Raw genomic sequence first — 17,337 nt, forward strand, 5'->3', positions numbered from 1 at the left:
GCCCATCAACATACAAGTACCTGGCCCAGATCGCTTAGCGTGTGTAAACCAAACGAAGAGGACTAAACCAAATCAAGAATACCTATTCCCTTTAATAGTAGGTATAGATATAGATATAGATATAGATATAGATTTTGAACATCCTTTTGAAATTTATGAATTTATAAGAAAGAAAAAGAATAGAAATAAAAAATGGAAAAAGAAAAAAGAAAAAAAATACTGGTTAAGGAACTTGATAGATGGTTCTCAAAACTGGAACGAGACCCATCCGTTTACCGCTGGAATGGGCAGTGCACTTAGTCGCTCGGTTGCTTGTCTGGGACCTCCTATTGGGCGCCTTCAGCAGCAGGTAGCCTTTCCAGCGGCCACAGCTCCCCATGTCCAGCGCCCACAGCTCGGCGCCCGTGTCCGCAACCATAGGCCGGCCCATCATACACGGCGAAGCGGTTGCTTCATTTTGCCGTTCTAGTTCGCTCGATCAACGTTTGACCGATCGACAGTTGACCAATTGATTTGTCAGCCGTCGACTATTAAAAAAACAAAAAACAAATTCCAAAAAAGAGAAAACATTTGAAAAAACGCATATATTCAAAAAAAAGTTCATAAACAGCAGAGTATGGAAAAAAATCGAAAAAATTGATAAAGTTCATAGAATTCGAAAAGTTCATAATTTTTTGGAAACAAGTTCGTCAATTTAAAAAAAGTTCAACCACTTTGAAAAAATTTGATCAATTTTGAAAATAAGTTCACCAATTCCGAAAAAAGTGCATCACTTTGAAAAAAAGTTCGTAAATTTCGAAAAAAAAATAACCAAAGGAAAAAATTCATCAATTTTGGAAAAAAATTCATCGATTTTGGAAAAAAGGTTCTTGCATTTGAAAAAAGTTCATTCGCAGTGGGATAAAGTTCATGGATTTTAATTTTTTTTTGAAGAAAAAACTGGATAAATTCACGGGTTGAAAGAAACTTAATAAAATTTTAAAAAAATCAATAGAGAGTTCACATAACTAGAAAAAAATCATGAAGTTGAAAAGGATTCACAAACTTGAAAAAAATTCACGAATTTGAAAAAGGTTTCATATTTTAAAAAATTCACACATTTGAAAAATCAGGAAAAATAGAAGAAAAGAAAAATGAATAAAATTAAAAATAAAAGAAAAACTGAGTAAAACCAAAGAAAAAAGCGACCAAAACCAAAAGAAAAGGAAAATCAGAGTCTTTTTTTAGCATTGCATTTGACGCACAACACAAGGAAAAAGAAGAAGAACTACGACACAACAGGTGAGGTGTCCTAGGTGGTTATTGCGTTTGGTGTTGAAATTTTTTGAAGGTTGCAAAACTAGAAAAGAAAAAAGAAAAATGGGCCGAGCCCAAATCGGAGTCGGGGTGTGTGCCGGTTTGCACAATAGGTTATAATCTGTGCGAAAGGCATCAAATAGGATTATCCGTCGTATCGTGTTTTCTAGGTGACACACAATGCGTCAAACTGTCAGCGCTTAGTACATGACAAATCCCATTCGGCGCCTTTAGCGCCTGTTATAGGGTTTTGTGCAAACCGGCACACACACCCCACTCCGACCTGTGCTCGGCCCATTTTTCCTTTTTTGCAACCTTCAAAAAATTGGTGTGTGTGCGACTCAAATTGCGAACCTCACGGTTCAATATCGGACGCAATAATCACCTAGGACATCTCACCTATTGTGTCTTAGTTCTTCCCTTTTTTTCCTTTTGTTGTGCGTCAATATAATGCTAAAAAGGAAGACTCTGGTTTGGCCACGTATTAATACGAGTAGACTAGGATATGTAACCATGGGTTGGCCCATCATACACGGTGACGCGATGAGCACTTCCTTTCGCAACTTAATATCTTCGTTCATCATCACAACGACGGTAGATGGCGTTGTATTCTTATTCTCAACGTGTTCGGTGCTTTTTTTTGTTGCTATTTTGCTATTTTTAGAATTGTTCCAATTTTGCTCCCAGCATCGCTGTTTTCATTTCCATGTGTCGCTATGTAGCCGCTATATTTGGGCCACCCTAGCTTTATCATTTTCGGCTCATGACCACTGATTCCGCTACTTGGCCTCTGACTAAGTTTCCTTGTTGGACGCAGTTGGCACTTTTTCTTAGAGGGCTCACCATGTATTAGAGTGGAATAGGATATGTATAATACATTTTTTTCCTTTTCATTTGGCTTGGCCACATATGTATAACCTTTAACTTCTGCCATGTTTTATCTTCTATATCTAAATAGGTAACCCTCTCAACACGCAAACATGACACCACAATGTGCAACATGCATGGGAAATGACCCACCACAGCATACATCCAATATATAGAAAAAACCACCTCAACATACAAACATGCACGAGAAATAACACACCACAACACACAACCATGCATAGAAAAACCACCTCGGCATACAAACATGCACGAGAACTCGCATTCTATTATGATATTTATATTAATAAATATTTTACAACTATACAACAAATCAAATACAATAAATAATATGTATTTTGAATTTTAGTTCTCATTTTATTACTCAAGTATTTATGTTCCACACAGTCAAATCTCATTAAAATATATTGTAAAACATCCCCGCAACAATCTGCAAGGTATCATCTAGTATGTAAAAGAAGAACTCTAGCTGGTTCGTGTAAAAACATCTAGCATTATTTATTACCGATTATTTGAGGCTCAACTGAACGAGTCCCTTCATAATTTTAGGTTAGGGTTTTTAGTGTGTATAGAATATAATTTATGAGAGGAATGTATGAAGGGACAAAAAGTTGTATATCCATTTTTAAAAAGTGTATATGAAATAGATCTATCGTTTGTTATGGCGTATTGTTCAAGGAGCCTCCTAAGTTCCTATATAAAAAGAAGGGAGACTCCTAAGAAATTTTCTAGGGTCAGGTTTGTTGAATATGCATATAGGAGTGATACGTAAGTTACATAATAGGGCCTCTTAAATTTTTTATCATTTGTGACCTGTCAAAAGATAATTTGTGGCTATGTAACTTATAGTATTCATTCACATATTGGCGTTTTGTCTTTACTAACAAATGGTCATATTCTTTTGAAAATTTGCAAGCCAACAGATAGATGGACTTGCGTTTTGAATTTTTATGTTCGTTTCTCTTCCAGTTTGGCGTACAAATCTCGTTCCAAGGAATCCAACTATTTGTCCGGGCTAACGCGATATGGAAGACCTGGACTCCTCTCTGTTGCAAAATACATGTTCACCTGGCTTGCTGTCCGGAAAGGGATTTGGACTGTTGACCGGCTTATCTGGAGAAACCTCCCACGTAATGGGAAGTGTGTGCTTTGCGTTTCCTTGCCACAGGGCGCGAATCGTCTTCTGGTGGGCTGTGTTGTTCTAGTTTTACATGTAATAGGGTCCTTACTTGGGTTGGCCTCGCGACGGTTTCACCTGCTATTGGCAGTGCTTTTGAGGGTTGGTGGGGTAATGATAGAAACAGAAACCCTCATGGACAACAAAAGAAATTGAACAACATTGTCATTTTGGTCGCTTGGTCTATCTGGAAAGAGTGCAACAACAGAGCCTCTGAAGAAAAGTTCGTCCATTTGAATCACTTGGTCGACAAAAAAATGATGCTCATATCTGGTATAGAGCTGGGGCTAAATGCCTCGTGCCCCTTTTTGATTAGGGTCCTTGTTTAGTGGTTTGTGAGCATGTTCTGTGCTAGGCTTCTAATTTATATTAAGTTGTATACTATATCTTGAGGACTTTGTAGCTCTTCTTCGATAATTCAAACCTGAGCTTGGGCACATCTCCACCCGGTGAATAGTAATTTTAAAAAATAGTAAAAATACAAAAAATATATTTATCATTATTTTCGCATAGAAGATGCTCAAGTGCGAAAAAATTCAGGGTTAATGACATTCGAGGAGCCGTACACAAAAAAATCAGCTCCGAACATTGTGGGTTTTCAAAGATTCTTATAGGCCCAAATTTTGTTACTTTTGCCACGACCTCTTTGAATTTCCAAACATCTCCAAATTTTGCGTGCACATTGCGACAGTTCAGTTTTTCTAACATTTTTGCTATTCTTTTTACCGATTTTATTGTTCACATGCGAGAGCATATGAGCCTGGCTCCAACCGCTGCTCTCGCTCTTCTTCCTCTTCTATTATATTCACATGCAGCTCTCTTGCATGGCTCAAAAAAATTAATTTATATTTGTAGAACCCATAAAAAGGAAAAAAAAGATGAGCATGGGGTGTATGGGAATTGCAATAAAAATTGCTCTATGTATTCTCAAAGTGATACTACATTCCTGGATGTTGCATTAATGTTGATTAAAGTGGTTTTCAAGTTAATGCGGAGTAAGAGCGGTTGCATTAATTTAGTCATGAATCGGAAACAAAGAAACAAACTCAATAATGCGGCATTTTGAGACCTCTTCCAATGGACGGGTGCTCAGATGAGGTGCTAAGCACATTAAAAACTTGAGCAACTAAAGCCCCCAATGCATAGGTGCTTAACTTGTTGTAGCTAAGCTCCTTCATTTAATGATTTAGCAACTAAATTCATTTATGCATTGGTGAGTTTCTTTCATTTAATTGTTTTGCCTAGGTTCATGTGCTTAGGCATTATTTCTTTCTGGGGTCATCACATTCATCTCACTCCTCTTAATTACCTTACCACATCAACTTTTTTGTCTACATGGTAGCCTTAGCATCTGTACAAAGTGGAGCACGGGAAGGGCCTGAGGTGCGAGACCAACGCTAGGCCACACAAAAAGACACTTCTAAAAGAGTCTCAAGCCACCAATTATCTAATCTATTCTTAGTTTCGATTTCAATGACAAATCCACACATAGCCACTCCCCTTTTAAGTAGTCACATCACGCCAATGTTCCAAGTTGAGGGGCCACTTTCAGAAAAAGTCCCTCCTCCTCCTCCTCCTAGCCCTACATCCCTCAACCATCTCGATTCCCGGCGACGTCGGCCATGTCATACCAGACCCTTGAGATGACGTTGATCTCGGCGAGCGATCTTAAGAAGGTGTCATTCTTCTCTCGCATGCGCGTCTATGCCGTTGCCTCCATCTCCGGGGCCAACTCCTGGATGCCTACCCATGGCACCCAAGTCGACCACAACAATGGCCAAAATCCCACATGGAATGCCATGCTCCATTTGCCGATCCCTGCATGTGTTGATACTCGCGGGCTCGCCCTCCATGTGTTGGTACGCTCGGAGGCGCTCCTCTTCGGCCACCATGACGTTGGTGAAGTATTTGTGCCCCTTAATGATCTTTTGGCAGGCACAAATAACACTAATGACCCAAAGGCCATGAGCTACCAAGTGCGGCGACCCTCGTCTGGCCGTGCCCACGGCGTTCTCTACTTCAGCTACAAGTTCACCGGCATCAAAGCTGCTTCCGCAAGCGCTACAGATAACAAACAAGGGCAGTATGTCAAGTACTCTGGGGGCTCTGAGGTGGCAATGCCCAAACCCATGGTGCCCGTCACCGCATACCCACCACCGCATGCCACATTTTCATACCCACCGGGTGCACCAAACGCAGTGTATCCACCACAGCCATATCCACCACCGTACATGTATAATACTGCTCCAGCACCGGCAACAATGTATGGGTATGCGCCAGCAACGACTATGGCTGCACCGGCAAGGCATGCGGGAGGGATGGGAATGGGCCTAGGCCTCGGGCTCCTCGGTGGCGTGGTTGGCGGGATGATGCTCGGTGACTTGGAGTCTGATGCCGCCTATGACGCTGGGTTCAATGATGGGATGAGTTTTTAGTTCTCGAAATTCGGACTACGTATAAGGAGGATGTCCTTGCAAATCTGTAATGTGAATCGAAAATGAGTGAACAAAGTGAACTCGTCATAATGTGCAAGTCTTTTTGTATCTTAATTACTTCGACTTGAAAGGCAGGGGGTTCCGGCGGCTGCAGGGAGAGGAGCGCAGGCGTGGCACGGGCGGAGGTTCGGCCGTGAGGGACGGGTGCTTGTGCTGCCCAGATCTGGCATCGCAAAGATGCCTCGGGTGGAGCTCGTGCGGATCTGGTGTGGCGCACGTCGAGGGCGCGCGGAGGGCCTGCGCGGCTCAGAGGCCCGTGGTGGCGTGGAGGTGCTGCTTCAAGGTGCAGGTATGGTCGATCTGCTCTCCGACGGTCGTGAGAGCGCGCATCTGATGCATGCTTGGCTGCGGGCGGCAGCCATGGTGGTTGCAGTCTCGGGCGGTGCACCTCCTTTCATTGTTGGCATGGTGCTCAGCAGGGCACGGCGGTCCGCTGCGTCCGGTGGCTCAGCTCTTGGTGGCCTTTCATGGATCTGGAAGCTGGCTCTTGTGTTTGGTCGTCGATGCTCTCCGCGAGGTGCGGTTGGCTACGGCGGCAGCTCCTTCGTCGACGGGCTAGTGCGGTGGTGGTGGTTGGTGGGCTTGCCGGTGTCGGTGCGGGATGATGTGCGGTCGAGGTGGTGTGGGAGCTTGGATGAAGACCCTGTCTTGGTTTTGTGCCGTGGCGAGCGATGGCGGCGGTTGTGGCTGTCGTTGACCTTTCTGGAGGCATCGCTGCTTTGCTGCCACACCCGTAACGCACGGATCCGGCCATCTCGGCCTTTCCAGGGGAAACCCTTGATCTTATGATCGGAGAATGGCGGCGCCTTGGCGTCGTTTTCCCCTCTTGAGGGCTTTGTCTCAGAGCTCAGCATCGGCAAGCGGGACTGGTGGTTTGCGGCGGTTGTGGGGTCCAGGCTTTTGCGGCAACAAAGACGGTGGGAGCGATATCGGCGACGTGGCAATGGTTGAGGTAGTCGGTTCTTCTCCGGCGTGTCCGCGGGATGTTCTCGATTTGTTTGCTGCTATGAAGTCGAAGCTGTTGCGGTGGGGTCCTATGGTGTACAATGACTGGTTGCAGGTGGTCCTTTCGGCAATATCCTGTGGCACCAGTCATGCCTAGTTTTGTCCTTAGTAGTTCTTCGTCAAAGTCGGAGCTGCGTTGTTTGGTCGCAGGTGGCTGTTTGGCGCGGATCTTCATTCATCTTTACTCAGCCTCTACAATGTAGTTGAGTCGACGATCGTCTACGACGAAGTCGGAGTCGTTTGCTCCGAGTTTAGGGATGGCGATGACGTCTCTAGGAGAGGAGTGATGACGATGGCGCATGCGTGCTATCTCGACGAGACCCTCTTTGGAGTGGTATGTGGGGGGTATCTTATTTGTGCAGCTTAGCGGTTGTGATGGTTTTTACCCGGTTCTTCATAATTAACCGGGCAACCTGGTTTTTGGTTGGTTTTTCTTAATTAACTGAGCAACTCGTTTCTTCTTAATGAATGCAGGATAATTGCTATTTTGAAAAAAAGATTGCAGTTACTGTTAGGCCGATGGAACCACGCGAAAGTAGCCATAAATGTATACGCCCTTCGTCCATAGTTACACAACACTCTGTTTGGCTCTAATTTGGAAGAGCAAAACAGGCATTTCGTTGGAACTCTGAAGGGATTCCTGCTTCCAACATTTGCTCGCTGATTTGCAGAGCAATTAGCACAGAACTCCCTGAAGGAATTCCTGCTTCCAACATTCCCTCGCTGATTTGCAGAACAATTAGCACAAAATTCGCACTGCACTTCAGTTAGGCACGGAGATTGATTAAAACATTGGTCAGACTGTATACTGATCATGGATGTTGATTAAGAAAGTTGCAAATTTTGTGCATGCAACTTCCACACTGCTTAAGTGTATTGTTATTCTTCTAGGCAAAAGCTGACGAAATCTGATCAAACTTGTCATAATCAACCAATACCTACTTTGATCTAGTCCCTCTACTTTTCATAAGTACAAGGCTTGCTATGTACTAAATCAACACATTCAATATCTCCTTTGATCTAGTCGCTCTACTCATAGGAATAAGAACTTAATATGTACTGAATTAACACACTTTCCGCAAAAAGAACAACTTCTTGTGGCTGGGTTGCCTACAGAAGTTAAAAATTCTCCTTGTGGAACTCGAATTTCGTGTTTGTCTTTCTCGAGAAATCTTGCGCAAGGTCACGCAGCTCCTTTGTTAGCACCGGTGCACCGCAGTAGAATACTCCTGTGATATCCAAGAATCATAGAGTAAATGCTAATTCAGAAAAGTAATGCTATGTGTGTGCATATATAACAATGTTGATTGATCGATCATGTAATTCTTAGAGCAAGAAAAGAAAAATAACAGAGCCGGCTGCTCGCTCTATCACATTGATATGTCATCTATAGTCAATCTAATAGCACATCTCATTCTCTCACGAAGTTTCTCGAGACTCTGCTGCAGTGGTGCTGCAAATGCTATCTACAACCCATTTCTCTTCTCTATCCTCTCCTTTCTCCTCACCCTCAACACAAATACGATATGGCTACTCCTATAGCCTTCTTACCTAACCCTATTATGTTTGCTGTTAAATCCTAGCGGTAAAGGTTGAGGCGTTAAGATCATGCCTTGCCTAATATGACCAAGTTAGGTAAGGGAGAATATTTGAGGATGACTTTTGGCACCCAAGCTTGTCTACACCCGACATGAGCAGTAATTTTTTTTAAAAAAAACTGATTTTTTTTACGCCGAAGATGCTCAAGTGCACTACAAGCATGCAAAATTTTATGGACAATTTGAATTTACTGTGCATCAGGGAGTAGATGAGCATGAGCTCATCGATGGATTGTAAGAATCTTATGTGTATATGGTACTGAGGTTAATTAATTTATGGTGAGGAATCTGAGATACCTCATGCATATATTAATTGATAGTTCTATCCAGACTTTAGACTGCTCAAAATTTCTTTAGTGGTTGCAGCCATCAGCAAGTAACAATGATCGGCTGGCACCTAACATGTGGCATACCTATCATTTTGCATACCACTCCCAAAATTTGGTTCTACAATGGAATGGTTTTATGTACTCAGCATTTACTGTTGGGTGTAGCTATCAGCAAGCAACAGTAATTGGTTGGTTCAACCTTGGCTACTCCCTATCCATGCCAGTTCAAGTTGAACACATACACCTTCGATCCTGACAAGGATCGTGCATGTCCTTGTCAACCCGGGTTTTGCATAGAAAGTTAGGCCATCGCTATACACTTAGGTTCAGTCTAGCACCAGGAAGTTCCTCTCACAGCGACCCACGGGAGGAGAAGTCGTACAAGCATAAAACAAATCGATATCGACTTTCACGGTCTCTTCGACCAAATTTCGACCATGCACGTGTGAAGAAACTACCGAGAAAGCATGAAACTTAACATGGTACTTCCCGAGCATGCTAGCTAGTTATGGTACCAACAATTTGAGTATGGACGTGTGAAACAAAGAGAGTTTGGTACTTACCGACACGCTGTTCACGGTGGTTGAGGGCGATACGCTTGTAGACGTTGCGCCAGTTTGGTCGGGCAAAATGGGTCTTGACACGGGTGCCGGAGACGATGTCGACGCCGTTCTTGGCATGGTTGAGGGACTGGAGCATGGCGATGAGCGCGGACCGGGCGTCCCCGTCCTCGTAGACACTAGTGCAGTAGTTATGGAGCTCGATGACACTCTTCTTGTCCGACTCAGCTATCTCGTCCATGACGCCGCGGAACCACTCGAAGGAGCCTTGCTCCCGCGTCACCCAGTAGAAATAGGCGCGCCGGGTCCGGAACGACGAGGCCGACGTGCTCGCGTCCCCGGGGTTGCCGGACTCGACGTCGCCTTCGAGCCGCTTCATGTTGTTGATGATGTCCTTGATGATGGAGATCATGGGCGTGGCCCCGATGCCCAGCCCCACGAGCAACACGATGTCGTATTGCTTGTAGTCCTGCGCCGGCGCGCCGTACGGCCCGTCGATCAGCACCTTTGGGAAGCTGCAACACAATCACATTTTGTAAGACTAGTACATTAAGTTGCAGTGATTTTAATTTATTAGGACTGATTGACATGATCAAGACACCAATCACATGGGGAACACACATTGATATCAGATACTAGTAATGTTTAAGCAATGATTTAACAACCGGAAGGGAGAATGTTCTTATTCTATCCTCAACCGATGGCCGGCGACCCTCCACTGAACAAGTGGCCGGATGTGTTTCCACCTCCACCGGGAGGGCATTAGCAGTCACTTTCCCCAAGATAATGTGCCAGTCACTTGTCCACCCACCCGTCAGTTGCGCCATATCCTAGCCGACACGGAATCGGCCATAATATGGCTGCTATATATGCACAACAATGACAAAGATCAAAACTCCACTCCTACGCAGAGACTTTGCCACTGACTCCGGTCTGGACTGTATGTGGATGTTTAACGCACTAGTAAGAAACAGTCGAAGCATCATAGTTTTATTATTGTTACATGTTATTAGTTATTAGGTCCTTGGTTAGTCAGTGCAAAATTTAAATTTCCTCCTCTGTTCCGAGCTCTTCTGACCGTTTTTTTTAGAAAAAGGTAATGAAGAATTAAAAGTCAGAGGAGGCGGCTAACGAATAACGCCTCGTGCCAAAGACGCATAATACTAGAGTGCGTACAGATTTCTTCCAGAGGTTCAATTTCATATGTTTTGACTAGTATATTATATTTGTTGGAACAATCCGTACGGAGTGATGCTTTGACACATGTGTGTGTGGAAGCGTTCGTGGCCATCCACCACCACCTACCGCCGGACCACTACCGGAGAGGCAGAGGCCGGCCAGATTGGACCACGCCAAGGGACCGACCCGCACCGCACGTAGAACAAAAATTCCGGCCGGAATCCGTTTCAACGGAGCAGAAGAAACAAGGGGCCGTACCTCGGGTTGGACATGGCGCCGTCGCGGTCGTACTCGGCCCGGAGCAGGCCGCTCTTGCCCTCCGTGGGCGGCCGGCAGACCTTGGAGAAGACGTTCTTGAGCTCCCGGGTCCAGTCGCCCAGCGTCCGGATGTGCACGCTCACGTAGTCGTCCTGCGGCGCCGACGTGATGGAGAACGGGTGCCTGCACGTCCATCAATTCATTTTTTTTGTTAATTAATAATTGTTCGTGCGTACCTTCATGATGATGGTCTAATATAATCTAATGATTAGAGTTGCTACATAGTGAATTAGTAGTACCATTGGAAGGGCGAGACGGCGGCGCAGTTGACGAAGATGTATTGCCCGCTCTTGTACCGGAACCCCTGCGGCTTGGAGAAGTGCAGCGACAGCACGTTGCCGGGGTACACCGCCACCTTGAGGATCTTCACCGGCCGCACGCTCGACCGCAGCGCCCGCGTCAGCCGCTCGCACGCGTACATCACCATCGGCACCGCCAGGTACATCCACGTCTGCATCAACATCACATTCATTTTGTTCACAGGCAGGTGTCATCTTTACAGTTCAAGGTGGAGCGAGCACTGATGCATGAGACTGGCCTAAAGATGGATGGATACGTACCGACTTCTTTTGCCACTTGTGTGTGAGGTAGAGGAAGTGGCCGTGGACGATGAGCAGCGCGTAGACGACGACGAAGAGGTGGTGCGAGTACCAGAAGGCGTTGAACCCGGTGAGCCGGTTGAGCGGCTTGGGGAGGCTGAGCCTGCCGCGGCGGAACCACGGCATGGCGAGCGTGAAGGCGATGGCCATGAGCAGCAGCATCACCAGCCCCGTCCACCCCTCCGTGCCCTTGACGAACCACCAGTAGTTGGGCGGCTGTTCCTTGCCGAAGAAGGGCTTCATGGGCTCGTACTCCTCCTCGGTGGCGTGCAGCAGGCGCGGGAAGTCGCACGTCAAATGGGAGATGATGTGCAGCCCGGCGCCGACCGAGATCCCCGCCGCGATCACCTTGTGGAAGTTGATGTTGTCGTCGAACGGCACGAACCGCCCCGCGGCGGTGCGGTTGCGGAACCACGTGATGGTGTTGCGGCACACGGGGAGCAGGATGAGCGCCATGTTGAACTTGAGCGTCTCGGCGCCGCCCTTGGCCACGCACACGCAGTAGCCCATCACCTTGAACACGGCGCGCTCCCGGTACTGCATGAACTTCCAGGTGAAGAGGCCCCCGCAGATGGAGAGCCACAGCAGGATCACCCAGCAGCGCCGCCAGTTGTCCTCCAGGAAGTAGCTGGCGCGGCGGTACCACCGCCGGAGCGGGTTGGGCTCCGCCGTGGGCCGGAGGTGCTGGCTCAGCATCTGGCTCAGGTTGCGGCTGTTGGTCGTCCCGATCCCCATCGACTGGCTCGGCGCCTGCAGCAGCAGCATCTCCAGATTGTACAGCTGCAGCAAATTGATTCATTGACAACATTCTAATTAGTTTCATGCAACACCGTTTGCAGCAAAACAGAGCAGCCGACCAATCTTGCACATACTACTAGTACTACGAATCATGCATGCCATTAAACAAGAGAAGCACGGCATTGCCAATGTTTAATTACCTCGATGTAGCCGAGGTTGTTGGGGTCGAGCTCCTCCATGATGAGCCGGGCGTACTCCTCCGACTGCTCCGAGACCTTCTTCAGGTTGTTGGCCGCCGCGCTCAGCGTGATGATCTGCACGACAGATTACCAGAATAACCGTCAGTTACAAGGTCAATCGCCGGATATCAATTGCTCGTTACACGATTATATTCGAGATCACGAAAGAAATATTTGGCAGGTTCGGCCGGCCAGTGGGAGCTTGCAGGACAAGGACATGTCGAGGTCAGCATAACGTGTGGTGGTGGATGACATCGACGCCGACGTGCAATGGCAATCAGGCAAAGGAGAAAGTCGCAAGTACTAGTATTCAAGGACAGTCACTGATCGTCGAAAAATCGGTCATGGCAGCCAGAAGCTCTCTCTTTGATCGTCAACGGAGCAGTGAAATTGAGAGTGGTGGGAATGGATCTGACTAACCTCTTTGACCTCCTCCTCGGTGATCCTGCCGTCAGCGTCCTTGTCGACCCTGTTGGTTGATTAATTGGTTGCGTTAGTTCGTGGATTGATGGTTCATTTAGTCGGAATGATAATCAAGTATAGTTCTTATTAATGAGTGGTAGTAAGTACTCGTGGGATTAATCAGTGAAATTTGCTGGTAATAAATGCGTACATGTCGAAGAAGGTCTGCAGGCGGCTGTCGAAGCTGGTGTCGGAGATCTGGTCCCAGAACTCGAGCAGCTCCGCCTTGCTGATGCTGTCCCCGGTGATGTTCCGCCGCCTCGCCAGCGCGTCGAACAGCTCGCCGGCGAACGCCAGCTCCTTCATCCCTGCGAAAAATTTCGACAGTAATTAATCGACCATGAACGAACAAGGAGTAGCATAATTTTGATTGATGCGAGAGGAAGCAGTTGTGGGCGCGGTGATTACCGATGCACTTGCCGAACTTGGAGCGGTGGAGGAGGCCGTTCTCGGCGAGGTCGTCGAAGCGCTTCTCGACGGCGGGCCAGCCGGCGGAGCCGTCGGTGCGGCTGATGAACTTGAGGCCCTTGAGCGCGTGGGCCGCGGCGGACTTGGACTTGTCGACGCGGCCGGGGCCGGCTCCCCGGCGGTTGACGGAGGCGAGGCGCCGCAGCTCCTGCGAGACCTGCTTGATCCGCGTGGAGGCGGTGCGGAGCACGCCCTGGCCGTAGGAGGAGGAGCGCTTCTCCAGCGTCTGCGCCAGCAGCTTCACGTCCGAGTCCTCGCCGCCCGCCGCCGGCTTCACGCTGTGCACCGCCACCGAGTCGTCCCGCACGTCCAGGGTGATCTCCACGTAGTCGTCGTCGTCGTCGCCGCCGCCGTCGTTCCTGGCCCGCGGCGCCGGCGCCCCGTGCGGCGCCGTGAGGGGCGCGGACACGGACTCGGCGAAGCGCGCGCTCTTGCGCATGGCGGAGCGCTTGGCGCCCAGGGGCCCGCTGTGCGGCACGATCCTCTCGCCCGCCTCCACGATCTCCCCCGCCGCCCCGCCCCCGCCGCCCGCCCGGTTATGCATGGCCGCCCCGGCCGCCGGTCCTGGCTCGCGGCCGGTGGAGGAACTGGTTGGATAGGAGGCGTAGACGGTCGTGGATGAGGGAAGAGTTGGACGCGTCTGGTCTGGTCTGGTGGTGAGGTGATGACTGATGACACAGGAAGGAAGGGAGAGACGGAGTATTTGTATTCGACTAGTCGTGCGGCGCGGCCGGCCGTCGTCTTTTCTCCTTTTTCTTTTCTCGATTGGTTGATTGGTGATTCTTGGGAAAAATGGGGTGCGCGCTCCTTCCTCGCCTCTTCCTTGTTGCTTTTATGGGTGCTGCCTCTTGTTAATGCAGACGAAGTGATTGGTTTTATTAGCGGCGTGAGGTGGGGTTGGTGGCGCGTACGCGTGGAGAAGACCAGACAGACAGGGTAGGTGTGCTGCGGGATTGGACCGCAATGAGCAGCGGTCAACAGGCGGCTCCCCAATTCGCACACGAGTCTGGGTCAACACAGTTGACAGGAAAGTAAACATGATCCGCTCTGGCTGTGCCTGTGCCTGTGCCTGTGGCGAAGAGTGATCCAATGACCTCGTCGATGATGACGGAGTCATCATACTCTAATACAGTATAAGTTATTGAAATCTGTTATAGGTTAAAAGTAAATGATCAAATTCGCACGGGAATAAACGAATCTGCGTCAACAGATCTGTTGACCGGGAAGTAAGATATGACAGAGAAGAAGCAATTTCGCAACAACGAGTGAGGATAGACATGGGAACACACATGCATGGGGTGGGGATGATCAAACTCTGTTTTCAGAAACGTCACGGATTATGCCACGCCAATGGTTTGGGATGGATCCACCCATTAAATTTCAACGCCCGTGTTGAAATTGGTTTAGAACGCCCGAATTCCGAGCGCGGAAGTGCTTCCATGGGTGGCCAGTTGGACGACCGACGGAATTCCATCGCACCAACAATTTTACCGTGGGTGAAGGGAGAGATCCAACTACATCGACAATGACAACCATGAGGACGAGTGATTGAGCGATAAAAGCATGTAAACATGATCACGAAAGTGCACTATGAATAAGTATTTTTTTTAACAACTCCTAATAATCGTATTACATGAACATTGAGGTTTTGGATCTTGGATGGCTCTATCGTTTCCGCTACGAATCGAAAACCAGCAAGCATGTTGGATTGCCGACCATCACCTTCTTCATAAACGGCCTCGTCAGCTGCACCTCCTCCCATGTCTTGATGTGTGGGTACGTATCAATCAACTACGCATACTTTGTCGACATAGAGTAGAGCATGGACGACACTAATGAAGGCCCTAGACAGATACTTGTTGCTCGACAACTGCATCTTACGTCCAACAACCTTTTCAACTCCTCGATTGTCTTGTCGACGAAGCAAAATCTAGACCGCTACAGGAACGATGGTGCCACAAAATTTCGACGCTCGCCTCCATTAGAGCGATGGAATCTAAATTCTGTTACCTAGAATTGTCTAAAAGAAATTGTCATTTAGCCAAGCCCCGAAAACGTCCGCTATTTCAAATATTTTCTTTCACCCGTCATGAAATTTCTTTGAGAACATTGGATGCGAACTACATCGCACCACAGAAAAAGGTCAAACCCCTTCTTCGTGCACTTGCGAGGTACTTTGAACTTGTTAGATTTCTCCGGAATATTCATATGAATTTTTGGGAATCATACATCTTCTGGGTTCAGGACCTTAGAGCATCTACAACTAGGCGCCCCAAACCTGTGTCGAACGCCCGGACGGATGGTCCGGTCAGTGACCAGTCATAAAAAAAGTGACCCAGACGGGCTCCTCAAATAGGCCTCAAACGTCAGGCCTGACCGTCACCCCTCATATCCAGCCCAAATCTGAGGCGGATATGGGGGGCCCGGGCGTGTCCGGTACGTCGGACTGACGATGGGGTCCCACACGGAATCGCCTGAAAACCCGGCAGTCCGACGGACGCCTCCTCCCATAGAGGTGTGAACGCCGCGTGACACCGCTCCGGCTAGTCGTCCGAGGCCAAATTTGCCAGGCGGCCCCCAACCCTAGCCACCTCCACCTCCTTCCTCTCTACGCCGCCAGCCAGAGCCCATCCTCTCTCTCTCTCTCTCTCAGCCGCTCTTCCCACGCCCTCCCGCTATGCCATGGCTCGGCAAAAGAAGACCACATATGTTATGCTCACGTCGGAGCGTCGGATCAGATTGAGGAGGAGACCCGGGCGAGGCGCGTCGCCTGCATCGCTACCGGCCTGCCTCTGCACTTGTCGGGGCCAGAGGAGGAGGAGAAAGAGGGGCAGCAGCCAGCTCCGATGGAGATGGCGGATGCAAAGGTGGACGAGACGGAGCAGCCGGAGGAGGAGCTGACGCCGGCTCCGGGATTCAACATGGAGGACGCGGAGGCCGAGTTCGCGGTCGCCCAAACGGGCGAGACGGCGGAGCAGCAGGGCATCCTGGAGTTCATCCAAGATGAGGCATATGTGAAGGCCAACCGCCAGTTCATCCGACAGGAACGGCGGCGCCCGACACGCCAAACTCGACGAGAAGATGGAGGCAGAGGTCGACGCGGGGCAGCCACAAGAGCCGGAACTGCGCTGTCGTCCATGTACCTGAAGCCTGGCACGAAGATAATGAACATCTCCTATGATGAATAGAGTAGTATGAGTTGAACTATGTAGGATTTTATTGTTGTAAGGTTTCAACATGAGGTATTCGGATGCAGCAAAGAAAATTTAAGGTGTGATGACCCGGATTAAGGTTTCAACATTAAGGTTTCGCGGACACACCCAGACATGTTCACGAACGTTTGATGACCCGGATTTGCAAAGTTCGGCTGTAGATACTCTTACACACACTCTGAATATAGGGGATCGAAAGCCCTCTAAGGTCATCATCCAGGTGCATTTTCACCTGGGAGCACAAGGGCACTTTCACAGGGATCCCACCAAACGCCACAACTTCCCCGTCAGAGGGATACAAGGACGGCGCCACCTGCGGCATGGGCGTAATCGATGACGGAAGAAGCGAAAGAAGAGTAAGCAAGCACCACATGGCCACTGGCAACACCAAGGCTATCCACCACCACTCCACCAGTATGAACAAAGTTACAAAAGCCTCGTTGGGTGCAGAGGGAACCTGGAGGCAAATTTGACAATTTTGACCTTGGGACGAAATCAATTCACGGAATGAACTGCCCGCAAAACTATTTCACAGCACTGACCCTTTTGTGTAGCGCCCGCCACGCAGGCGCCACACCCTACGGTGCAACGCCCAGCTCTGGGGCGTTGCACGCCTGTCCACCGTGGCAGCCCTTGGGCCCGCACCCAGTAGTGCAGCGCCTCCGGGCTAGGCGCCACACATGTAATGTGCAGCGCCCGGCCCGTAGGCGCTGCACTGTGACTTATCCAGCGGCTTGGCCCCCCTCCCCCACTCCCCCCACCCCACACACCCCAACC

General features: G+C 48.7%; 2 protein-coding genes across 2 annotated transcripts; one reads left to right on the plus strand and one right to left on the minus strand.

The window, feature by feature from the left end:
* The first annotated feature begins 4,880 nt into the window (after nt 1-4,880).
* LOC125506337 (protein SRC2-like) lies at nt 4,881-5,883 on the plus strand. Its single transcript, XM_048671178.2, has one exon. The coding sequence runs from the start codon at nt 4,981-4,983 to the stop codon at nt 5,791-5,793; it is 813 nt and encodes a 270-aa protein (XP_048527135.1). The 5' UTR covers nt 4,881-4,980; the 3' UTR covers nt 5,794-5,883.
* Nucleotides 5,884-7,757: 1,874 nt separating this feature from the next.
* LOC125511349 (respiratory burst oxidase homolog protein B) lies at nt 7,758-14,035 on the minus strand. Its single transcript, XM_048676695.2, has 9 exons — nt 13,289-14,035; nt 13,032-13,188; nt 12,839-12,887; nt 12,380-12,493; nt 11,403-12,221; nt 11,082-11,293; nt 10,783-10,965; nt 9,349-9,860; nt 7,758-8,087 (listed from the first exon to the last, which is right to left on the minus strand). The coding sequence occupies exons 1-9, from the start codon at nt 13,890-13,892 to the stop codon at nt 7,978-7,980; spliced, it is 2,760 nt and encodes a 919-aa protein (XP_048532652.1). The 5' UTR covers nt 13,893-14,035; the 3' UTR covers nt 7,758-7,977.
* Nucleotides 14,036-17,337: the final 3,302 nt, after the last annotated feature.

This window comes from Triticum urartu, chromosome 5A, assembly GCF_056163025.1.
Source record: "Triticum urartu cultivar PI428250 chromosome 5A, HENAU_Tu73, whole genome shotgun sequence".
In the NCBI taxonomy this organism is placed as follows: Eukaryota; Viridiplantae; Streptophyta; class Magnoliopsida; order Poales; family Poaceae; genus Triticum; species Triticum urartu.